Source organism: Lissotriton vulgaris, chromosome 2_1 (genome assembly GCF_964263255.1).
Source record: "Lissotriton vulgaris chromosome 2_1, aLisVul1.2, whole genome shotgun sequence".
Lineage (NCBI taxonomy): Eukaryota > Metazoa > Chordata > Amphibia > Caudata > Salamandridae > Lissotriton > Lissotriton vulgaris.
Window position 1 is genome coordinate 36440613 of NC_141687.1, and position 26537 is coordinate 36467149.

The following is a 26537-nucleotide window of genomic DNA, read 5'->3' on the forward strand; positions in this document are numbered from 1 at the left end:
TTTATGGATTGGTGTTTCCATGATTGGCTTATTTGGTTTACTTCTAAGTTCCTAGTACAGTGCAATTTGTGTGCCCATGGCCTGTAAATCATAGGCTGCTAGTGGGCCTGCAGCACTGGTTGTGCCACCTACACAAGCAGCCCTGAAAAGGGTTCTCAGACCTGCCACTGAGAGTGTCTGCGCAAGGTTTTTACTGCCATGTTGGCCTAGCAAGTGCACTCACTTGCCAGACCCTAACCTCCCCTTTTCTCATATATAAGACACCCCTAAGGTAGGACCCAGGTACCCCTATGGGCAGGGTGCAGTGTGTGGGGGAGAGGTAGGACATGTATTGGTGTTTGTGGCATATCCTGATAGTGAAATACTGATCATTTTGTTTTTCACTATTGAAAGGCTATGTGTCCCACAGGGTTACATGGTAGTGTATTTGTAACCTCTTAGAAGTATAACTTTCCATTGCTTACAAGGAACCAAGAGGGAGATAAGAGATGGGCACGCATAGCGTGAACACGCACTCCGATTCCGGGCTGACACAGCCACACAGCCACACACAAACACCCCCCCAACCCCTCTCCGAAACGTGCAAAATCACCCGGTGCTGCAGCGCAGTACTCCAGCTCCTCCAACGCAGCACGACGCGGGGCTCTCCCATTAGGCATGGGAGTCCCTGCTATTCACTGGTCTTCACCCGGGCCCTTTCCTGGGACCCGAGACTTGTTATTCCTTGGCATAATGGAGCACCTCAGTCAGGCAGGGTCAGGCTTTCTCCAGGCAGTGAAGTTCGAGACAAGATGGAGGCGTAGCTCGGAGCTGCGTTATCGCGAGACTTCCGCATCACGAGGGCCGTTCCCTTAAATTGCCGGCTGTCTTGCAGTGCCGGTAATATCCAGACTTTGGGGAGACACGTTGGAGTACTGGCATTGCCCGCACCTTCGACCTGGTGTGTGAGGACCCCATGAGCGCTCTTCCCGCCACACTTGTGTTCTGCTTGGACTTAGCATAACCCATGCGATGCCCCTAGTTTTACTGCGACACTTGCAGCGATGTCTTTATAACTTTCTACGATCACTGAGCAAACGCTGGACTTCCGAATGCCCGGGATATTTTCGCCCACTAGTGCGCTTCTAACGTGCACAACCTGACACGCTGCTTGCTGGTATAGGCGTCAGTGACCGATACCGGCAGCCCTTAGTTTCACTGCGACCCTGGCTTGCAGCGACGTCATTTCAACTTCCGACGACCGTGGAGCAAACACTGGGCTTCCGCTCGCCCGGGATTCTTTCTCCGACTAGCGCGTTTCCAACCACCATAACTAGACATGAACGTCTTTCAACCGTGATGCTATTGTGGGTGAATTTTTTACCCTCCACCTTGCTGTTCTCTCTTCTTTCTCCCCTTTTTCCTCCCTAACAGGCGGTTGTAAAATGACTATGCCAGGCAGGCAAATGTTCAAATTGTCAGTCCTGATGATGATCCCATATATTAGAGCATAAGGGATCGAAACGTCGACTTGTTTATAAGTGTTTTCACAACCCGACTATTATGTTTGATTAATGTAGTGTCTAGCACTTTTTGGGCATTACTTAAAACCAACACTGAATTAAAAGTGGCCAATAATGCTCTCCCTTGCCTGAAAAATTCCCTTCCCTGTGTGTCCCCAGTATGGTACAGGATTGTGCCTTACCTACATTCCTTTGTGTTTTCAATTGATGAAAAATAAAATACCCTGTCCAGCTGGACAGTGGACAAATATAGTTCCCATTGTGGCCTATGTTTTATCCCTATTTTGATCCTAGATATACTAGGGACCTTTGTTCCTTCATAAATCATTGACACCCACGGTCCTTAGTTAACTGAATGGGTTCCCTTGTTTACTTATAAAGCCTGATGGTATAGGCATCATTGACTGACACCAGCAGCACTGGTTGGCTCACACACCCGCTTGGTGCCCTTCGTCCACTTCGGACAAGAAGTACATATCCCACTTGCCAAATAGGGGTCCATACATGCTCACGCCCCATTTTTCACGCTAAAACATAAAGCAACTGCTTGTTCATCCTGTGTGTGTTCTTTTTACTCCCAGTGTCTACATAGGTGGCAGAGGTCTGGGGCATATTTTAATGTAACACAATCCAGGCAAAAGAAGCGTATTTTGCTCCCTTTAGGGTAGCATCTAGTATGCTCCTTCAACTCAATAATGATTTTTTTAAACAAACTTTATTGAGATTTCCAGTTCGGCGCAAACACATATTGTATACATTGGTATCGGAAGCTACATATCAAAGGAGGTAACGATATAGTCATATAATACACAGCAAATGATACCTTCAATGCCTGGAACTTACCCTCCCTCCCACCCTTTGTGAAGAAGGAAAAAGGCTACAAGGCCCGACCCCCATATTGCGTCGCAATCACACAGCACTCGTTCTGATGATACTTCAATCATAGCTCCTTTCTGAGCTCCTTCAACTCAATAATGAGGAGTCTATTGTTACATAGGTGCTTTCTTGAAAACCGCTGACCGTGCTCGCCTATCGATGAACACTGTCTAAATCTGAATTATACAGTTATGCTTCATGCATGGCTTTTACGTTATGGCCGTCATAGCTTGTATGTTAAATATTTAATTTTATGACTTGTGTTTTTAACAATTTATATGTTTTATTTCACATTGTATGTGGTTTTTGTTGTGTTTTAACAGACTTTTAGGGATAACTTTGTACCCGAATAAAGATTAAATTGAATCGTGTTTTTTCCTCACGTGGTCTGTGACTGCTTAATAATTCTGTGTCACACTCTGTGTAGTCTGTGTCATCCCATGTGCGTTCTTTTTTATGTGTTCTCTGCTTGATTACTGAGTCTGTGTCTTCCTGTGTGTGTTCTGTTTCCTCATGTCATTTGCAATGCAGTAGGCCTTGCAATTGTGAGATTTTCATCTTTTGGTGTTGTAAATGACAATGCCTTTTATTTATATGTTTTGAAAATTAACACATAAATAAAAGGCAATGTCATTTACAATGCCAATAGCTCAAACTCTCGCAAATGCGAGACCTATTGCATTGCAAATGCTTGTTAGTAAAGTTGGTTCTTGAATTGTGTGTTTGAAAATGCCAATTTTAGAAAGTGGTATTTTTCTTGCTTAGCCATCCTATGTGCCTTTGCTGTGTTGTGTATTGACTGTCTGGTTTTGGAGTGACAGGAGTGACAGGAGCGGGGGATGTGCATTCACTGTAGACAGCCACTGGGAGGGTTGAAGTATGCAGTGCCTTTCCTCGATGACTCAGAGCTGAGCTGAGCTGAGCTGAGCTGAATAGACCTGGGCTGCATTGAGATTAGTGGGAGGGTTTTTTCTTCCACCTGAATAGGGCCGCTCTCCTGTGCACAATGCTGTCTCCACCTCTTGCCAAGAAGCTGGACCAGAGAGGACAGAACTGGTTTGGAGTGAGCTGAGCGACATTTTGCCAACAGAGAACAAAGGAAAACGTGGTATAAATATTGGGGCCCAGTACTTTAGAATACTTCTGGGCTCGAGAGGAACCTCTGCCAAGGAGAAGAGCTGGAGAAGCTGAAGGAGGAGTACTGCCCCATTGCTGTGTGTATGCTTTGCTGAGTTGGCCTGCAGTGGCTGCTTCTGCCAAGGAGAGGACAAAGATTGAATTGTGCTGCGTATCCTGCTTGAAGCACATCTCCAAGTGCTTGGTGTAGAGCTTGCCTCCTGTTCTGAAGTCTCTGGGACACAAAGACTTTGTTTCCTCTGTCCTCCTGCACCTGGAACTGCTGTGTCAGCTGCCACGGAGGGAAAATGCAACACTGACGCTGGCGAGCGACTCTGCGACCTGCAAGGAAGCTGTGGGCACTGTTCGTGAAGTGCACAACGCACCGTCCGACTTGCACCCCAGGCACGACGCTGCACTGTATCAACTCTGACACCGTCACCGAGGCCGCTGCCTGCACCAGCGCCGAGGGCAGCTCTCGTGACACACTGCCTCGACTCACACCACAGCCGAATGCCGGTGCTTCATGATTGCGGAGCCGATACCGGATGTGGGTGATCTCCCGAATCCATTGACCCCCGCACTGTCGTAAGGAACCAACTCATCGTCGCCAACGCCAAGTCATCTCCCCGGTAACAGCAAGGAACCGACGGCTCGGCTTCCCTGCCTCGCAGTAAGAAACAGACGGTTTCTGCCCTTTGACAGCTACCACTCATATGCTTCTCATTTTTATAGTTCTTTGCTCCTGAACATCCTGCCAACTCCAGAGCCCTTGCGGTATTCAGGATGCTGGCACCAAGGCCGATAAATGAACCGTATCCTCATAGTATAATGGGAGTTTGGATGTGTAACAGTAGGGTGACCAGATGACTTCAAGTCGCGGGACACCAGTTTCACAGTCTTGGGATTTAATTTAACAAATCGATGCATTGTAGATAAGAGACGATTGGTTTGATTCCATTAAGCCAATTTCACCAACACACCTGAAAGTAATTACTGGTAAAAGGAAAGCCCAGGACTGGAAAACTGTTATCCCAGTGACGAAGAATCACCTGTTTACCATACATAAGCGGGCCGTGTTGTTACTGAGTGTAAGTGGGACCCCTGGATATATTTGGTTTGAGATACCACGTGGCATTTGAGGAATGGAACTAGAAGGCGTTTAGGCGAGAATGGCTCGGCTGGTATGGAGGTCTGAAGCAGCATTAGGGTTTGGGGTAAAAGATGCACTAGGCAGTTTAAATTATTGGTGGGCGCCTGCAGTTATTTGGTGTAGGAATGTCAGGAGTAACTGCGGTAGGAGAGGCAAGGGAGTCTTGTGTAACTATCCAGAATCCTTTTCTGTTCATGTTCTTTCACCAGCTGCTTGCAGGTTATCACAGGCAAGAGGCATCTATAGAGCTTTATATCTGTTTTAGTTTTGGAAATCCGTCTAGGAGCAGGGCAACAGCCACTCCATCTCCTCCTTACCTTGAAATGTAGAACAAGCATTGAAACTGATTCACATGAAACATTTGTCTAACACAAAATATATTCCGTATCATTTCCAGTTTGGATTTAAGCCAAAAATAACCTAACTTAAAAATATAATATAAAATCTGTAAATTCATTATACCGGTTAGTACACACAGTTGTAATGACGGATTACCTCAACTGGCTCCTCTTCCAGCTTTGTTTGTTAAACAACTGCTGATCACCCTTAGCCTGCTACATCCTCAGGTTTATTTCTCTCGCTCATTGTGTTGCTGAAACAGTTCATCTTCATCCATCTGTTTCTTTTTGTGAGAGCTGGAAGATGGAGACCACAAACTTCAGTGCTTTAAAGGAGTGAGTGTCAACGTGTCTTTCTTGGCTCTACATTACCGACTGTAACATTCATGACGCGGGGTACCACGCCAGACCCTAAATAGGGCCAAGTACAGGAAGAAACGCACTCTAAATAACTTCACCTTCCTCCTGTTGTCAGGATCTAGGAATGACCGAGATGATGAATAATCCTTCCGCGAGCTTACACTGTGCGCTGTACAACAGTTCTGATAACGCTGCAGTTCAGTGGATCTTGCAGAAAATTCAGCTGTCTTTAAAATGGTCCCAACATATGCTCCCTGTCACACTGAAACTTGTTGAGGCCGAAGTCAGAAAGCTGTTCGTGTTATAAATGACACTTAGCACTTTCGAGCGCAAACCCACAAAAGTAAATGTGAATTGTAAATCGATGTACTCCTGTATGACAGTAGTAGGGCTTAATTTTATGAGTGCGTAAAGAAATAGGTGCTGTTTGTGGGCATTTCAGAGTGGGACACCTGCAAGAGTGCTCATACCCACAGACTGGCAGGCTTATCTTTATTCACCAACATTTTGCAGGTGGTTTTTAGGCTGAAAACGATTGCAGAATTGCTCTGGTCTGAGTCAGACGTACATCCATTTTCAGGGTTTGGAATTGTAGGAACCCCTCAAAATAGATGAGGATGTATAGGAAGAGATTCTCCACAGTGAAAATATTTGGTCAGTGGAGAAATAAAATCAATTTAGCAAGTGCAAATGCAGTATTGTATCTTTGTTTATCAGGTAATAATGGATACACCGTCTCCATGTGCAGCAATTCTTCGTAAGTGCTGTGAGTATATTATTCGCAGCACACAACAGTTTTAAGTAGAGTAGAGAGAGAGTTTTAAGTAGAGAGATTAAGCACTGCTGCAATGCATGGTCCCACCGGAAGCGTGTTGGTTTGTTTTATTTCCACAGTCCTGGTTCCAGTGCTTTTTCATATCTGCAGTGGGCATGACACTATCTGTTGAAGGACATCTGTGGAGTGTTTAGAATGATAGTACCCCAATCTATGCCTAACCAGCAAATACAAGTCATGCCTGATTTTTACAGTTTAGGAAACTTGGAGTTGTTTTGCTTTAGTTGTTCCTCCGTGACTTGTGGTTCACACAACATTCCGTGAGGTACATTATCTCAGAAATAATACATTTGGGTGGTTCTGGTGACCTGAGAATAAACCTTGTGGTTTGTACGTTTCCACTGGACCCTAAACTATAAGCATTGGCCCATACTGCATATGGTGCTTGTAAAATATTGCTATATTGTATGTACATATTTATACACATTTAAATTGTTATTTTACTGGAATGACATGCATAGTTCCAATTCATTAAACATCTAATTCACTGCAGCGACCGCTCATCATTCCTGTTTATTGTGAGTGTAAAAACGGCCGCTGCTCGAGTATTAACCGTAAGCCATGTCAGGCGAGGCTTTGGGCACAGATGTTTCAGGAGCTTTGCAAAGCTTGTGGGGAGCAGGAGCTGGACTCACATCTGACACCAGATTCTTGATTTTGTTTTCAGACGTGCAGTCAAGATGCTGAAAGCAGTGATCCTGATTGGAGGGCCACAGAAAGGTGAGTGCCTGGTGGGGAAATTTGCTCAAACTCATGGGTGAGCGTGCTTGAGTATGTTGGTTTGGTGTTTGAGTATGTTAGCTCTTCATGTCCTCATGGTCCTTCTGGTATCGAAGGGCACTAGTGGGTTGACTAAGTTAGCCAGTCTTATTTGCTCTCACTGCAGCTTTTAAATCTGATTACTTTGGGGCGATGAGTGAGCATCAGTCTGTCTTAAGTACAGGACTGAGATTGGAGGCGCCCAGGAGGGTAAGTGAGGCTGTACTTGAGTCTGTCTACATCACACTCAGGAGCGTCAGAGAAGTTGGGCTGGAGTCTATTTTAAACTCCTTTCAGATCAAGGATCATATTAGTTCAAGAAGACTCAGCAGTACATCAGGCCACTTTGATCTTAGGGCAGGACTTGAACCGGAGGGCCCAAGGAGAGTGAGACAGTAATTGAGTCTGGCCTAAGTTTACGTTTGTCTGGAGAACTCGAAGAGGCTGAGGCAGTACATGTGATAGAGCGCGCAGTTCACCCGGGTCACCAATTTCTTACACGCACTGGGCCCCGGCGTGCATTTAGTTTCAATCAGTGATTCTCGTGAACCGGGTGAGATCCTGGCACGCTCCTATGAGTAATCAATGGTTCAGAATTACCTCTGCTTACCATGCACCTGACTTACCACAGGCACAAACTTTCGATGGACCTAGAGCTAAAAGGGAAAATAGTAGACAGGACCTTAAAACATTTCTTTACGTCCATATATTTTATCCACTTTCTGTAAAATGACCACAGACACCTGATGAAGTTTTGATACTTTATATGAAATTCAAAAGGAAGATGCCAAGACAATAAGCGATATGCAGAACACTATGTCAAACATAAATATCAACATCAAAAGGTAACTTTGCACAAAGAAAATCACGACCATTAAGATATATGGGAAAACTAGAGGTAGGGTTCGAAACAGAACTAATCACGGCAACGTTATACTAGGACACGAGGTATAAGGTTGGGACCTAAACATGTACTTAATCCTTAAACTATTCTTTCTAAGTTCACTGCAATCAACTAAAGGAAAGGGAAAAACAGGAACATACTATTATTTATGATAAACACAATGAGCTCCTAAAGGGAGGGGGAGAGAGAAGGAACCAAACTAAATCAGTAACGGCAATAGAGCAATATCACAGGTAATAGTGCTTTAATAGATCATACGAAAGAGAGAAAGGAGAGAGAGAGAAAACAGGCTACAGAAAATACGCAAACCCACAAGCAATATTTACCTAATTCAGATTTGAAGTCTAACCCTGGCCACGGGTCAGATGGGAAGACGGGGACAAGGACCCTCGGAAAAGGAACACCAGAATGCGAACAGGTACAACCCACGGACAGATCAGGACAGGATACCCCTCAGGTTCGGGTCAAAGGACTGGGCCTCCCAGGGAAACGACCAACACCCACAGCTTCGGACAGCAACGCCTGCGTTACCCCTTTCTGCAAGTAATCCGCCAGAAACCCCGATTGGATTTTCGAATCTCCCAGCAAAGTGCTTCGCCAGCACTTAGGAATTTCCACCCCTTAGGAGCTTGTGGAAAATATGGACAAAGTGCTCCGCAGCACTTTCAGATTGGACACCTATTGAGATCGTAGGGTCAGTGACAGGTCTGCTACTCGGACAAGTCGGACAATTTCCATAAGCTAAACTAGGGCAATTATACTGTTTTGGGGACCCTCAGACCACCCACTAATGTTGCCAGTGACAGTTTCCCATATTATGATTGGTCAGGAGAGGTGGTGCGGTCATTACCACCTCCTAGAATTCCACTTTCTCATACTTAATATGCAATTTTATACACCCGCCCCCCGGGTTCACGTTCCCATCCATAGAGTACAACAGAAAATATGAGCGCATAAGACAGTTGCAACAAGTTTGTTAAATTCAAGGTGATTGTCCACACTGGGTGCTGGATTCCCAGGCGCATTTTGCTTCAGGAGCCAGCTGGCTTTGTTCAGCTTCTGCGCAGTTTGGATTTTTCCCAGTCACGTGACGGGGTTCAGAGGAGCCTCAGCATGGCGTCGCTCATGTATGCCCCAGCCCACAAAGACGCGGTACATGAAAAGTAAGCGAAAACAAATTAAAATCACATATAAAATGATCACACTGTATACCAGGAAAAAATCTTATCCCACCCTTACTTTATAATGACTATAGCATTAAGGGTTTTAGTGCGAAAAGATAGATAGGCTGAAGCAGCAGCAATAGCAGAGAGCGTGGTGAGAGTCAAGCGGCCATTTTAGCAACAATGCGCATGTGCACATAACTCCCTCCAGAATGCGAGTGCGTCACATCACATGGGTATGACCGACGCATGCGCAGACTGAATTTTAGCGAAGCAGCCATTTTCCTTAGCGCAAGCTTCGTTAATATGGAAAAAGACATACAGGCAAGCATCCGGGGACACCCGCGTGTTTGGAAAAACGTGTAATAAACGACAATAATGATTTTTAGTAAGGTTATACATTTGGCGAGGTTCTTGCACGGGGCAAGGCGCTTCACGTGCAAATCCTTGCTCCATCAATCCCCTCTTTGATGATATTTACTATCATCACTACATAATGGAAACAGATGCCAACTTTTTCTCATTCATCCACATCACTCATGTCAATTTCAATAAATTTATTGTTCAGTTTTCTTTCAGCTTCTCTATGAGAGTGGTGATTTTTCGCCTTTTTATAGATGGAATTCTTCACCTCTTCTAATTCCAGTTCATCAATATTTCTTTTCACCCCTCTCTGATTTACTGTGTATTTCCTTTTGCACTTCTGACATTTGCAGCAGATAAAAATAATCAATATAATTACACCTATCACAATTATTGGCATCACTATTTTCCACAACAGGTTTCTACCTAGGTTAGCAAACCAACTACCTATAGAGGAGAGACCTCCAGTCAGTCTCGTCCAGGCACTGTCAACCTCCAATGGTTTGAGTTCCTTTTCCAAATTAGTTATGTTCTTCACATATTGCTTTAATTCGATACTTTTGTCAGGAATGTAAGTGCAACAATGTTGCGCTTTCAGCATTCTACAGACTCCGCCCTCTTTTGCTAATAGGGTGTCAAGGGCAAGACGGTTTTGTAAAACCATTGATCTGATCGCAACCATTTCAGTATTGACCAGCAGGAATCCAGCAGCAGTGTCCGTTGATAACCGGTCCACTACTGTAGACAATTTGCAGATTCTATGGGTGTTCAGAACTACCCCCATTCCAGGTATCAGTGCACTGAATATATCACCTATAACTTCACCTACACTTTCGCGCTTACTACGCACTAAGCCATTAGTTTCTTCATCGCTTCCAGCTGCATTATTCACATGGTATATTTTCGGGAAAACAATGCCAAAGTAGCAGCTTCCATACCAGTGATCCGGCAATTTGAAATACGCCTTGTTCCCACATATATAATATATTCCAGGAAACACAGGTTCTGACCCATTTTTGAAACCCCAACCTCCAATTACCTTGTAATTATGTTCACACTCGCTGGAACCGATGAATTCATTGTTATAGTACTCTGTCTTTTCCCTATGGATACAAAGTTTCCCTTTTCGTTCAAAATCCAGCAACAAGGCAGGATTAGCTTCGCCTTGCGAGGTGTTATCCATGTGTTCAGCCCACCTAGGGACTCTATCTTTCTCGTCATTTGCTTTCTTTTGAAACTTTTCTCTCCTTCTGTCTGCCATCTTTATGAACATCTTTTCCTGCTCTTGCAGAGAACAGGTCAGATTAGATTCTCTTGCTTCATTTAAATCTATATTACCTATAGTCAGAAAATATTCTCCCATATAACGGGTCACGTCACTTGTAGTATGTACACGGTTCAAGTGTTTTCTAACAGGAAGTTCAGAAAAAACTACGTCATCATTTGAATAATAATATTGCAAGGTGCTTCTATAGAACAAGCTAGCTAAAATACTACAGGAAATTCCATAGGTTAACGGTAGGTGATGATATGTCACACCTTCAGCTACTGAGGTAGGTAGCTTCATGCAGACATAGCAGTCCTCTATTTCCATAGCTTCTACGTAATGCACTAACAAGTTAGCAAAGACATTTAGATGTGTCCTGTTTTTCATTTTGTGAAAATGTAGTCCATCCTCATCTGATGCTTCTAATTTAGGTCGTGTGTGTGTCAAGCCTACTAGCTTGTCGCGTCTTTCTAAGCTTCGTGGTGTTTCTGCAGTCGGGTCAGCCCCTACATCTACTGCCTCAGGTTCAGTAGGGGAAAGGTTAGGATTCTTACTTATCATAAATGGTAAGAAGATTGTTAGTCCTATCCATATTACTATTAGCACAGCTACGCTACATAAGCATACTTTACAGCAAGTTTTTAGACACCCACATCTGGATCTCCCAGAGACACTCGGATCAGACATTTTAGCTTACAGGTGGCTTTCGCTACCCCTCTTTGTTTCCTTGTACCAGAGGTTCACTTCTGGGCTCTCTCAAGGAGGGTCTTCGTCAGAGCTCCGATCAGCAATGGACTCGTCTTCACTGTTGCCACTGTGGTGTGGTTCGTCTATTTCTTCCAACACATAGTAAGTCCACTCAGGGCTTCGATACTGTTTGCTCTGTTTCTTTATTCTGTCGCTCTTTCTTAGCGATTTTCCTTGGGCTGTCCTTCTTTCACTTTGAGCCCTTTTTCGGTCTTTGTCGTGGTCTGCGGCTGTCTTTAGCCTGAGCCTCAGTCTTTTTACGTATCGAGGTGCACTTCTGCCTCCTTTCCTTCCAGTAGTTGAGGAAACTTGCCCTTCTTCGTGCACTCTTTTTACTTTTTGTTGTGGCACTTCTGTTTCCCTACCTGACTGGCTAGTTCCAGGTCTTTCATCTATCTCTTCTGCCTGGTCCCTAGTCTGACCCTGCTCAGATTCAAACCGCACTTTCTTTTTCTGTTTAGTTGATTTTATTTCAGATGTCTGAGCACATTGATCTATTTCTATCTGTTCCTGTTCATGCGCTTCGATCTCTTCGTTTTCTTCTGCATGAACGTCAGCTCTAATTACTATTTGTCCCTTTCCAGACTCCGGAGTTCCAGGAGGAGTCTCGATGCCTTGATCTGACCCTACTTGGCCTACTTCCTGATCAGGTGTGATGTGATTCTCGCGGACCTGATCTGCTTCGTCTATTTCTAGCTCACCTGGACTATCCCACTCACTGTCTAAATAGGAATACTTCCTGGTTCGTATTGGATCATGAACCGGGTCGTCGGCGGGATACCATTCAACGTCTCGACTGGTGCTCGGCAGTTCGATGTCAGCTAGTTCTGGACTCTCCTCTTCGGAAGCTTCCTCAGCTGAGCTGCCTTCAGCTACAGTCGCGTCTTCTCCAGCTACCCGCTTCGTGTGGCTGGCGTGGATCCACTTCGGTACACCAGCACACTTTACAGCAGTGGTAGTGACGAGGATCACTTGTCGTGGCTTTCCCCACCTGGGTTTCAGGCAACTGCTCCGGGTGTGTTTCTTTAACGCCACCCAATCTCCTGGTCGCAAGTTGTGTGCTGGAGTCTTTGGCCACTCGTCTTCTGTCTCTCCAATCTGCTGAGAGAGAGAACGCACTTGGTCACCCAGCTGCTTGCAGTATTCTAGCACCATATCATCAGAAATGCTTAGCAGTTTGTGTCCGGGTACCCATGCCTGCCGCATCACTCTTCCCATCAACACTTCATGGGGACTCAGGCCAGTCTTTCGGTTCGGGATACTTCTCAAACTCATCAGCACAAGGGGTAAAGCCTCTATCCAGTTCATTTTTGTGGAATCACACATTTTTCCCAACCTGGACTTCAGGGTGCCGTTTATTTGTTCCACTACCCCAGAAGCCTCTGGACGGTAGGCACAATGTATTCTTTTCTTCATTTTGAATGCTTTACAGAGTTCTTCTAGGACATCGTTGGCAAAATGCCCACCTTGGTCCGTTTCGATAGTCTCTGGGATTCCGTACCTAGGTATCAATTCCCTAAGCAATAGCTTAGCTGTAGTTAAGGCATCAATTTTCTTTGCTGGGTAAGCCTCCACCCACCTGGAGAACAGACAAACTATGACTAGGATATATCTATATCCCTTGCAATTTGGCATTGTTACAAAGTCTGCCTGCATTCTTACAAAGGGACCTACTGCCTTCCCAATGGTACTCTGTTTTACTACAGTCTTCTTTCCTGCATTAAATTGCTGACACACTAGGCACCTCTGGCAAAACCTTTCCGCCTGGTTCCTGAACTTTGAGTTACAGAACACTTGTTCAAACACCCGACACATAGCGTCTCTTCCCATATGTGTTGGTTCATGTATCATTCTGACCATGGGGTCCACCAAGCTATCAGGCAGTACAGGCACCCCAGCCGAATTTACCACCACACCATCCTCTCTCAACTCGCATTCATTTGCTGCCCACCTTCCTTTTTCTTGCCTGTCTGTAGCCTGTTGCAACTCCTTTAGTTCCTCCCACGTAGACACATTCTCAAACAACATAAGTTGGCAGCTGTTTCCACTCCACAATGCAATTTGGAGAGACATGTGATGTCGTGCACAAAACTGTGCCATTTGGTCAGCGTATCTATTACCGGCGGTCACATCATCATTTCCTGATCTGTGAGCCGCACACTTGACCACAGCCAATTCTTTGGGCAATTGGATAGCTTCCAGTAAGTTATGCACCACTTTTCCATTTCTGATAGGGGTGCCGGAGGAAGTCATGAATTCTCTTTGCAACCACAACTGGCCGAAGTCATGAACAACCCCGTAACAATACTGGCTGTCGGTGTATACAGTTATTCTTTTGTTCTTCCCCCTCTTACAGGCTCTAGTTAACGCGATGAGCTCTGCCACCTGTGCAGATTTCACCGCGCTCAGGTATGATGCCTCTATGGTCTTTGTCAATGTAACCACAGCATAGGCAGCACTCAGGCCCCCATTCTCATGTCTTAAACATGAGCCATCCACGAACATTGTCACATCCCCAGCAAGCAATGCTATTTCACGAATGTCTGGACGGGGCTTTGTACTGAACTCAGTCAGATCAACGCAATTATGGTCCCCTTCTTCTTCGGATTCTACATCCAGGGGGACAGGTAACAGTGTCGCTGGGTTTAGGACATTGCACCGGGAGATGGTGACGTTTTCAGCACCAATCAGGATTCTTTCATACTTAGTCAGCCGACTAGGTGTGAGGTACTGGGTCTTGGTTCTAGTTAGCAGGATTACAACAGAATGAGGAACATATACAGTGACGTGATGTCCCATGACAATGTTCTCACTCTGTTCCAGGCTGACACAAGTAGCAGCAACTGCCTTCAGACACCCCGGTAGTCCAGCAGCCACTGGATCTAGGGTGGCCGAAAAGTAGGCCACTGGGCGTCTAACTAACCCGTGCTCCTGAGTCAGAACTGAAAGAGCACAATTTTCTCTGGTGTCACAGAACAGTTCAAAAGATTTAGAGTAGTCCGGCATACCTAATGCAGGAGCGGTACATAGGCAATTTCTCAATGTTACCCACGCATTCATGCTTTCACTGTCCCAGCTGACGGGGTCTTCTACTCCTTTCTTGGTCATGTTTATCAGGGGCCTGGCCAGTGCAGCAAATCCTACAATCCATTGTCTACAGTAACCCACAACTCCTAGAAACATTCTCACTTCTTTCTGAGTTTTGGGCAGTTCCATTGCTCTAATTATTTTGATTCTTTCAGTAGTTACTTTCCTGATTCCTTTTTCTATCTGGTGCCCCAGATACTTCACGGAGTTTTTACAAAACTGCAACTTGTCAGGCGACACTTTATGTCCTCCCTTTCCTAGGTGATTCAGCAAGGCAATGGTGTCAGTGACACAGTCAGTTTGGGTTTTAGATGCCACTAACAGGTCATCTATGTACTGCACCAGAACAGACTCTCTTGGTAGCACTAGGGATTCAAGGCACTTTTTCAGTATCTGGTTGAAAATCGAGGGACTTTCGGTGTACCCCTGGGGGACACGATTCCAGACATAGATATGGCTGTCGAATTCAAAACTGAAAAGGAATTTGCTTTCTGGATGCAATGGGATAGAAAAGAATGCATGGCACAGATCAATGACAGTGAACCATTCTGCATTCCAGGGAATCTGGTAGAGAATGACTGCAGGGTTGGGTACAATAGGACAGCAAGGTACGACAATTTGGTTTACCTTGCGCAGATCTTGCACTACCCTGTACTTCCCACTAGGCTTTTTGATCCCAATGATAGGCGAGTTACAGGGGCTGCTCATCACTTCTTCTATGATTTCGGCTTCGAGCAGCCGGGTAATTTCAGTCGCCACTCCTGCTTTCACTTCTGCACTCATCTTATACTGTCTGGTTTTGGGGTATATAGCATTCGTTTTTATTGCTATTTTAACTGGGTCCACATTTGCCATCAGGCCTACATCTTTTCCTGTGAAATCCCACACTTCTGGTACTACTCTTAATTGGAGCTCTTCAGGTAAATCTTCAATTGTCAAAGTCTTTATATCCGCATCTTGTCTAACTAACATCAGTTTGTATAGGCCATCTTCATCGGGGGTCTGAATTTCGACACCATTTGGTGTGCAATAGATGGTACAACGCATCTTGCACAACAAATCACGTCCTAGCAGGTTTACAGGACTGGAATCACAGACCACAAATCTGTGCATTTCCTTGAAATTCCCTATAGAAATTTCCATGGGTTCAGTTACTGGAGTACTTATTATTTGATTTGAGACTCCCACTACTTGGATTGCTTCTCCCGAGAGGGGTAGGTTAGGAACATCCACTGTTCTCACAGTAGATCTGGTAGCACCAGTGTCCAACAGAAAGGTGACATCTTTTCCTTCAACCTTTCCTTCAATGTATGGTCCAGTCTGGTCTACCGGTAAGGAGGCGCCAAGCACACACTCCTCATCCTCCCCTCTCAGGCCCCGTCAATCTTGACCTTCACAAAGGAATGTATCATTTAGCAAATACTGTGGAATGACTGCGTTTCTTTCACTCTCGACTTCCCATACTTCCGCCCTTTCATTCTGCTGACCCTGAGTCTTAAAATTCTGTCTAGGAGCGCGAGGCACTGGGGGTAGCTTTACCTGTTGCTGGTTCTTTCTCGTCCCCTCTTTCGGCACCTGTGGATTTAAACCATTTACAGGGGCATTACCGGCCTGCAGGTGTGGACACTCGTCTCTCCAATGCCCTATCTGGCCGCACCCATGGCACGGGAATTTCTTCATGGCTTCTTCTCTACTCATCTTAGTGCGGGGCTTCCCTCCTCCCCCAGCAGTGGCATTCTGAGTATTATTATCAGAAGTTAATCTACTTAACTGTTTTTCTTGCTGTTCGGCTAATTTCACCTGTGCCCACATAACTTTCTCTTTGAGGGCCTTCCTTTTGTTTTCGATTTCATCTTCACAATATTTTGCATATTTCAGGACAGCGTCTATTGGTTCTCCCTGCCAACTGATTTTATTGTCCCTAATCCATTGGGAAATTTCAGGCCTTAATCCTAGCACAAACCTGTAACTGAAATGGGTCATGTCTTTCAGGTCCACATTGTCGATACCGCTGTATGTTTTAAACACTTGCAGTAACCTTTCATAGTAGGAGTGAACAGTTTCATCACGTTCTTGGGTGGTTCTATCTATTCGGGTCCAGTCTGTTTCCTTTGCGGGAACCTTTTTCTTGAGATATTGTATGACTTGATCATACTTCCTCATTACTTCAGGTGCAGGCGCACCTGTTTTCTCATCTCTGGGAAATTCCTCACTGGGCCAATCAATTTCAATTTTACAGTCGGTCCACAGATCTACAGGGACCACAATGTCGAAAAACCCATCCAAGTCTTTCAGCAGACATTTCTGAACTTTTATGAAGCGCTCTACCTGCCTGTACCAATCAACAGGCTTCTCCCGTAATTTCGGGAAGTCATTTGTAAATGACACAATATCCTGTCGGGACCAAGGGACATGGACATATTTTCCTCCCGGGACCTCCCTCATGGGGCACAATTTTTCGGCTGGTGTTACTTCCTTTAATAAGAGTTCCGAAGTCACTGACCCAGCCCTGCTGCTTTCCTTTTTCTTTGCCCACCGGGTTCTCCACTTCCCCACCTCGCCCCATTTCTGCAGGAGTTTCAACAATTCCTTTACCTGGATCTGTTTTCCCATTACATTCAGGCTTTCTAAATCTTTGTCTGAAAAATCCACTCTGTAAGGTTTCTGAAGGATTTTGGAGCGACTAACATCTATTCCCATTTCTTCCGCTGTATCCATTATCCTTTCATGGAGCGACCTAGCGTTCCGGGTCAGATATTTACTGATAAACAGCAACTCTTCTTCGTTATACGAGCTTAGGCGCTCAACCCCTACGTTCCCAGCCATCATTTCTTCTATTTCTATTCTCAATTTATATATTTCCAATGCTTTAGGTTGGGGAGTGGCCTCCTTCTCTAGCTCCTTTGTCCATCTATCTAGTTCTTCAGGGGAAACTAAAGTAGCACTCCTAATTCCCGTTGCACTTTCAATTCCCACCTCCTTTGGTCTGGGTTGACTTCTAGTCCCTATTATGCTGGCCCTTGATTCCCTTATGGGCAGATCCATCAAGCTCCCCGATTCACTCACTCTCTTGATCATCATCTATGAATATCTCCTTTTTCGAAGTCAAAATGCTAGAAGTAGGCAGCATCGAGGGGAAAACAGGAGGCTGGGGACCGGTCATGTCATTTTTATACAAAGGAATAGCTGGACCAATGGTTACTGGAATAGTCAAGGAATCAGGATGGGGCTGCATTTGGGTAATGGTTCGAATTAATTCATCTCGCTGTTTAGTCAGGACCTCTCTCTCTTTTTCTCCCAATACCTTTCCAGTAGATTTGTCATGCAATACCTGGGGTACTAGGGACGGATAAATATTCGGAGCGGTCGGAGTGACCAGCCGCGGAGGATCTTCTCCGAACGGCTGATAATTCGGAACTGTAGGTTTGGGTCTGCAAAACCCGTCCTTTTCACTGGTCTTACTGTCTGTCCCGGTTCCATCTGTATCACTATCCCTCCTACATCTGGGATACTTTGCAAAGGGATTTCGAGAGGGCACAGGTTCTGAGTCTGCATCATAGGGAGGTGGATTTTTCATTAGTAAATCTTCCAAGTGGTCATCATCCAAGTCCCCCATAGGAGCTAGGTGATGGGTCTTTTCTTTGCATTTTTCTTTCCTTTCCTCAACCACCCCCATCATCGGGAACAGCCCTTCAGTTATCATAGACTGCCTCCACTGTTTCATTTTCTGCTCTTTAGTTGGCGTTGGAAGCTTAGGATACCATTTACTCACTCCCTTATCCATCCTGGGTTTATCTCGCTCTGCAGCCTCAATCTCCCATTCCTCCAGAGCTTCGTACTGGGTCAACCTAGGTCTAGGGTGCAATTCATTCATGCGGGTCCTTAGGTTAAACAGGATCCGACCATTAAAAGTACCTTCAACAGGGAATGCTAGAACTCCGTCATCTACTGTATATTTTGCCCAATTTTCTAACCAAACACAAGTATGATACCCTTTATCAAACATCATGAAAGAAGCAGGGGTATTTGGTGGGGGAATGAGCACACCCTCCCTCGTTCTAATGGGCTTGTCGGTTTTGAAAAAATTCTTTATTTTGTCAGAAAAAGACAATTTCCTCTTTATTCCGTACATCATGTGTGGTCTACCTCGCATAAGCTGATCCTTATAAAATCCTAGGTACTTTGGATTCGGTATAAAATCTGGATACCACATATAATCTTCGGGACTCTCTTCGAACTCGGCTTGATTAATTTTGTTTACCTTTGTGCTTCCAATGCTAGCGCGACTTCTATTTCTCACTACCCAATCAGGCCAGAGAATACAAAACTCTTGGCCAATGGGTGCGCGGCCTTTTCGCGAGACAGAGTCTCACTCTGCGGCACTCACCCCTCCTTTACAAATTCAGCTTCACTACACGCCCGCTGTCTTGACCAATACCAGCGCGGCACGGAGTGACGTCAGAGCAGCTCTCCGACTGACTCCCTCCTTTACAAGGTAACGGAAACTTTTAACTTTTCCTAAAGTGCGATTGTAAAACTTAGTTACCAACACACAACGTCTGCCACTATGTCTGAGTGTTCTAAAAAGATAGAAAGACTTCCTCTCACTGCAAGTAAACCACTTCTGTCTACTTCTCATTCACTCCGGGTAGACTTCTTTGCCTATCCTCACACTCGAGTAATATAGAACCCGTTATTCTTCCGACTCATCCACTGTCGTCAGGGATATGTACTGAGCCGGGATTTCACCAGTGAACTATTTTACTTACCAGACAAGCCTCGGAGACCCTACTACTCCTTCCGTATGCGACCCTTACTAGGTGATATCGCAATGAAAGTTTTATACCGGACTCGTAGCTATCAATTATTCAGATATAACAAAGATCCTAATTAGTGCTTCCAGTTATTCATTTAACCCTGCACTAATGTTTCAGACCCTAGTGACTTCAACAGCTAACCGGATTCTACTCACCGTTAGCTAAAATACTTCCCCGGGGATTCGGACTACACTGAACATTCACAAACAATTCTGGGTTAATTCAACATTTATAGCAGCAATGTAAAATCATATACATTTACATATAAAAATTTAAAACATTTCAAAAATTTCAAACAATATAGTAAAAGTCAGCAGCGCATTAATTTTCACGGTTTGTTCCCTGTCTACCTAATCTAACTAGTCCAAACCATCCTCTGGCTGCCAGAAAATTACTGATAGAGCGCGCAGTTCACCCGGGTCACCAATTTCTTACACGCACTGGGCCCCGGCGTGCATTTAGTTTCAATCAGTGATTCTCGTGAACCGGGTGAGATCCTGGCACGCTCCTATGAGTAATCAATGGTTCAGAATTACCTCTGCTTACCATGCACCTGACTTACCACAGGCACAAACTTTCGATGGACCTAGAGCTAAAAGGGAAAATAGTAGACAGGACCTTAAAACATTTCTTTACGTCCATATATTTTATCCACTTTCTGTAAAATGACCACAGACACCTGATGAAGTTTTGATACTTTATATGAAATTCAAAAGGAAGATGCCAAGACAATAAGCGATATGCAGAACACTATGTCAAACATAAATATCAACATCAAAAGGTAACTTTGCACAAAGAAAATCACGACCATTAAGATATATGGGAAAACTAGAGGTAGGGTTCGAAACAGAACTAATCACGGCAACGTTATACTAGGACACGAGGTATAAGGTTGGGACCTAAACATGTACTTAATCCTTAAACTATTCTTTCTAAGTTCACTGCAATCAACTAAAGGAAAGGGAAAAACAGGAACATACTATTATTTATGATAAACACAATGAGCTCCTAAAGGGAGGGGGAGAGAGAAGGAACCAAACTAAATCAGTAACGGCAATAGAGCAATATCACAGGTAATAGTGCTTTAATAGATCATACGAAAGAGAGAAAGGAGAGAGAGAGAAAACAGGCTACAGAAAATACGCAAACCCACAAGCAATATTTACCTAATTCAGATTTGAAGTCTAACCCTGGCCACGGGTCAGATGGGAAGACGGGGACAAGGACCCTCGGAAAAGGAACACCAGAATGCGAACAGGTACAACCCACGGACAGATCAGGACAGGATACCCCTCAGGTTCGGGTCAAAGGACTGGGCCTCCCAGGGAAACGACCAACACCCACAGCTTCGGACAGCAACGCCTGCGTTACCCCTTTCTGCAAGTAATCCGCCAGAAACCCCGATTGGATTTTCGAATCTCCCAGCAAAGTGCTTCGCCAGCACTTAGGAATTTCCACCCCTTAGGAGCTTGTGGAAAATATGGACAAAGTGCTCCGCAGCACTTTCAGATTGGACACCTATTGAGATCGTAGGGTCAGTGACAGGTCTGCTACTCGGACAAGTCGGACAATTTCCATAAGCTAAACTAGGGCAATTATACTGTTTTGGGGACCCTCAGACCACCCACTAATGTTGCCAGTGACAGTTTCCCATATTATGATTGGTCAGGAGAGGTGGTGCGGTCATTACCACCTCCTAGAATTCCACTTTCTCATACTTAATATGCAATTTTATACACCCGCCCCCCGGGTTCACGTTCCCATCCATAGAGTACAACAGAAAATATGAGCGCATAAGACAGTTGCAACAAGTTTGTTAAATTCAAGGTGATTGTCCACACTGGGTGCTGGATTCCCAGGCGCATTTTGCTTCAGGAGCCAGCTGGCTTTGTTCAGCTTCTGCGCAGTTTGGATTTTTCCCAGTCACGTGACGGGGTTCAGAGGAGCCTCAGCATGGCGTCGCTCATGTATGCCCCAGCCCACAAAGACGCGGTACATGAAAAGTAAGCGAAAACAAATTAAAATCACATATAAAATGATCACACTGTATACCAGGAAAAAATCTTATCCCACCCTTACTTTATAATGACTATAGCATTAAGGGTTTTAGTGCGAAAAGATAGATAGGCTGAAGCAGCAGCAATAGCAGAGAGCGTGGTGAGAGTCAAGCGGCCATTTTAGCAACAATTCGCATGTGCACATAACTCCCTCCAGAATGCGAGTGCGTCACATCACATGGGTATGACCGACGCATGCGCAGACTGAATTTTAGCGAAGCAGCCATTTTCCTTAGCGCAAGCGTCGTTAATATGGAAAAAGACATACAGGCAAGCATCCGGGGACACCCGCGTGTTTGGAAAAACGTGTAATAAACGACAATAATGATTTTTAGTAAGGTTATACATTTGGCGAGGTTCTTGCACGGGGCAAGGCGCTTCACGTGCAAATCCTTGCTCCATCACATGCGTCTATATTAACCTCAAGGCAGGACTGGGATCCGAAGGCTCCAGAAAGGTGAGGTAGTGCAGGAGCCTGTCATAACCTTGCTATTTGACCCTGTTCAGGGACACTGAACCGACGGGCTACTGGGCCACAGCAGTTGTGGTTGAGGTCCTTTCCCTCTGTGCTTCTGCATATGGGACGAAGTACAACCCTTTCCGCACTTGACTCTCCGCGTAGCAAGGGTGAGCGGTCAAAGGCTTTTCAGGGAGGTCCAGTAACTAATGTCTCACCCAGTAATTATCTTTTTCAGAAAAGAAAGTACTTTTTAATGTCACAGCAGAGCTAAAAACTACACAATTCAATCCAGTAGACAGGGTAGTGGTCTTAGTTATAATTCCACATTTGTAAAGCGTGAACTTATCACCCCTAAGGGTATCCAGGCACTGGGCCGGGGGAGCATCGGGGCGATAAGTGAGCTATTCCAGCTGTTTTCCTTAATTCTAATTCTACCTGGGGATGCATTCATGGCGTGATCCACCACATAGGGTTTATCACAGTAACATGAATCAGGGTTTAGTGCAGAGCCAGTTGCCCCACAAGTCAAACGTGCACTAAGTTCACATATCTCAAGATTACTGCCATGCATTTAGTCTCTCACGCTTTTTTCAAGCGGATCCCGCATCCTTGCTGATCTCCGGCAGATGGAGGCTGTGGAGGGCGAAGAAAGTCTTGTGCTACTGAGGGGGCCTGTGATCAGAGTACTACAGGAGGGTAGTGTACGAGTCTGTCATAACATCAAGGCAGGAGTAGGATCAGAGGACCACTGGACAGTGAGAGAGTGCATGAGTCTGCCCTAACCGCACACAAAGCTGGGATCAGAGGTCCCCCGGAGAGGGATGCTACATGAGCCTGTCTTAATCTCACACCTGCCTGGGGTTAGAGCGCCCCATAATTCAAGGAAGGACTGGGATCCCAGGGAGGTTTGCCAGTACATGAGTCCGTCTTAACAGCAGAGTAAGATTGGGATTGGGGCACCCGGGAAAGGTGAGGTAGGGCAGGAGTCTGTCACATGTTTCCAGAAATAGGGTAACTCTGTATTCAAGGTATCCATACAGTTAAAGCAACAGCAGTGGTTACCCTGTATTTCTTTACATTAGTTATAAGTAGTAATGTGTGTTTCGAGACTGCAGTAGCAACTATTGTGTGTTTTATTCTAGAGACAGGCCTGATAACATATACGTACAACATGGATGCAGGGCACAGTGTTTGTGTGCTCAACTCAGTGATGCTGATGCTTTTGGGAATGAGAATTTCAAACAACATAGCAAAGTCTTAAAAGGGAGGAGTATAATTTCAGTGACGAGTTGCTCCAGATTGAGGTAAGTCTGATGGTAGTCAGTGAATGAGGGCATCGGTAATCTACTTGTACAGAAGTCACTGTTTTGACACCGAGGTAGTGAATCCATTGGTCATTTCATGACAGAAAAGATGAATGAGAGCATCGGAGAAAGGACTTATAAACTCTGTGAAGAGACATTGCTCTGTGGCTGCCGTACTGGGACTCTTCACCGCTTTACCTCTCCTTTAGCTGGCGGCACCTTTTTTAGTCCTGTCTTTACTTCTGATGCATCAGCACTGGGTTGCTGAATTTAGAGAAGGCAAACCTTTTATGGGTAGGTCTAACATTCCATTATGCTGAGGTTTAGGGTATAATGTCTCATTATGAGTAGCCCAGTAACCCTGCTAGGTTTGGAAGCCAGAGTTAAGAGCCCCGCTAGGTTTGCATTGTCTGCAGGAAGGCTACAGGACTAGAGTGTTTCTCACGTATGCTTCGCCTACTCAAGCAGGCTAAAGGTCTGAGTGAAACTCTGGTGGAAAACATGAATGAATGGCTGCTGGAACACCGCTTTCTGCATATTATTCCAAATTATATTCATATAGTTAGTAATTCTGAGACATAGGAATTGTGAGATGATTACTCGGCCACTAATGATGGCCCGTACACCCTGATTTGAATAGAGGTGCAAATTGTGCACCTGATAAATACTGAGTTCTCACAGTTTGTTGCTTACTGGGTACCTTTATAGTGAGCGACCCATTTGCATTAAGCACATTGCATGGGAATAACATTCTAATTGCACATTTTAGTCTCCCTTCTTAGGTTCTCACCCACCTCACGTGTGGTGATTGTGAGTTGTACCAGGATTGAGTTAGCAGAAATCGCACAAAAAAACCCGCTGGGGTGCCCAATTTACTCCCTGGTTGCAAAACAGGATCTGGGCTGATCTTGCTAGTTGCACAGCAAATTGTAATCAAGGCCTGGGACATCACTTTGTTGCTTACCCCAGCAGAGGCCAAGTGGTCTTCATGTTGTGGTCAGGGTGTCATGAAGCTGAGGGTGGCGTCTTTGTGAAAGCCCAAGGACATGGCACTGTTGGCGTAGCTTCGGGTGAAGCATCCAGACTTTATGAGCCCCTCTTATATCTAGTGTTTGAAACCATGGGTGAATACACATTCCTTTTTTTATTAATCTTTTTATTGCATAAACAAAAGCAACACAGACAAAGAATACTGAAGTGCAGTGCAGTGCAATCTCTATCATTGTCAACAATCTCATTGAAGCAGTACAACAATTATCATAGCGATTCACAGGATCCATAATGCAGTTGTGTGCCTCATATAGTACTTTTTATTCAAAACATTACTCAGCTTCATGGTCTGCCCGCAGTGGGGAAGCGTCAGTGAAAGTTGTACATATCAACCCTATGCTTACATACCATGGACCCCAGATTCGAGTCCATTTCTCTGGGCATCTTCTGCCTTCATATATGACCCTCTCCGCCTGCATGCACCAATCCATATCAGATTTCCAGTCCCTGAACCTTGGCTTAGCCACTGCTTTAAGTGTTCTAGCTATGTTGCATTTTGCAACCATACACCCCAGGGAGACCCGCAATCTCTCAGTTCTCAACAAGTCGGTAGCCTCCCAGATGATAAGACACAGGCGGGGTGAATTTCGAAAGATTTATGACAAGTTAAAGACAGCTCTGTTGTAACCTTTCCCCAGTACGTCTGAAGGATTGGGCACTCCCACCACTAGTGTAGGTAGGTCCCAGTGAGACCACACCCGTGAATATACATTCTTGTGCAAAGAAGATTACTATATAAAAATGTGCTGCTTAGTGGTGCTTACCATCTCAATACTTAAACACATCGGAATCTTACTGATAACAATTTTCTCTCCTAATCCTTTCTTCCTCTTTGTTTACTACTAATACATTTATTAGCACCACAAGGACTCCTGTTTCTACTGCTGATCTATGTCTCCAGCGTTATAACCACTAGAGGCAATTTTCAGTAATTTGAACAGGTAACGAGGCTGTAACTAGCTCATGCTTGCATCATGATCTTTGTCTGAGACAGATATAAAGTCACACATAATCCTGGTAATGGGGAATTCGCTGTAGTGCAGAGGAAGATCCGCCTGTCGGCTTTCTTGGCGAATCCTCTGTCGATAGTTGACACCTATTCACCCGGCCTCCACAAAGTATCACATGTAACACGTGCTGTGGGCGAGCCAATGGGTATTCTGCCTATGCTGACAAGAACGATGACTATACTTACATCTACTCCTATCACACTAGTCTTACCTTTTTGTCTAGAGGGTCTTTGAGTTCTAATAATGCTTGCCCACTAAATAACTCACCCCACTCTTTGCAGAGAAAAGGATCAAACCCCCCCTACACACCCCAAAGCTGTCAATCATAGCTGATGCCTCCACCCACACTCTGGCCAGAGAATGTGCCCACATCTCAGTAACTCCACTGACCTATTTCATCAGCAGCTGTTTTCCCCCAGAAACCGGAGCCAAATCTGACCAAACAATCAGTTCGCTTGTCAATCCTCCCAGAACATCTCCATTGACTGTAACGTCTGACCATATCTCTCAACAATGTTGGAAAAATTGTTTGGATACCATTGCAGTTAGAATCCTTTTGCATTCTAGAACCCTCCACATATCGCTCCTTCCTCACATCCTCAAATAACATCATGGTCCATGCAGAGACCATCAAGAAGTTCTGCTAGACATGTCCGATGCCTTCAACACCGTCCTCTGTAACTCATAGATTCACACTGAGAGGCATCCATCGCCATGTGTCCAGTGCGCCAACTGATGTCTATCATTAACTGGGCTGCTTTCAGCAGAATTGTTCCTTCTGACATACTCCAGCCAAACTTTCCCTGTCCTCCTCTGCCCCTCTTCAAACATAGTCAACTTTATAAGCTGCCCTATAACCTCCGAGTCCTAGAACGGGCATCCAGACACGTGCAAACCAAGCATCTGCTGGTGTTAATCAAATATGTGAATGAAGAATCAATATATTTCCTGATTTCATTCGAATCAGTCGCGTGTGTAAAAGGTTCATTGTGTTTCGGTCCTATCAAACATACCTATTCAACATCTCCGCAGCAAGAAAGGAGTCCAGTCTCTGAAGTCTGGGAGCCTAAATACAGCCGGATTGCCTGTCATCTGGGTCTGTGACTGCAAAGAGCTGGCTTCATATGCTATTAATGAAGCAAGTTGATATGTCAAGAACGTAGATGAGAGTAAAAACCAAGAACCATGTCATTCCGAACAGTAAATGTGACCAGGAGATTGACGTGCACCAGAGTACCATTAATGCCCCAATGCCTAAGTAATTAGTTGCTTTAGCTTTCAACTGAAATCTAAACTATGCAAGTATCCTGTTCAAAGGCTTTTAAAACACGTCCTTAACAGATCACAGAAAACGTAGGCACAAATAAGT

The 26537-nt window shown here is 44.9% G+C and overlaps 1 protein-coding gene across 2 annotated transcripts in view; it reads left to right on the top strand.

Moving 5' to 3' along the window:
* Nucleotides 1–26537, top strand: part of GMPPA (GDP-mannose pyrophosphorylase A) — a 141032-nt gene that overhangs the window by 24921 nt on the left and 89574 nt on the right. For both annotated transcript variants that reach the window (XM_086954401.1, XM_086954400.1), the window contains exon 2: nt 6848–6900. In XM_086954401.1, the coding sequence (XP_086810527.1) occupies nt 6861–6900 (40 nt within the window). In that variant the 5' untranslated portion in view covers nt 6848–6860. The remainder of the gene's footprint in view (nt 1–6847; nt 6901–26537) is intronic.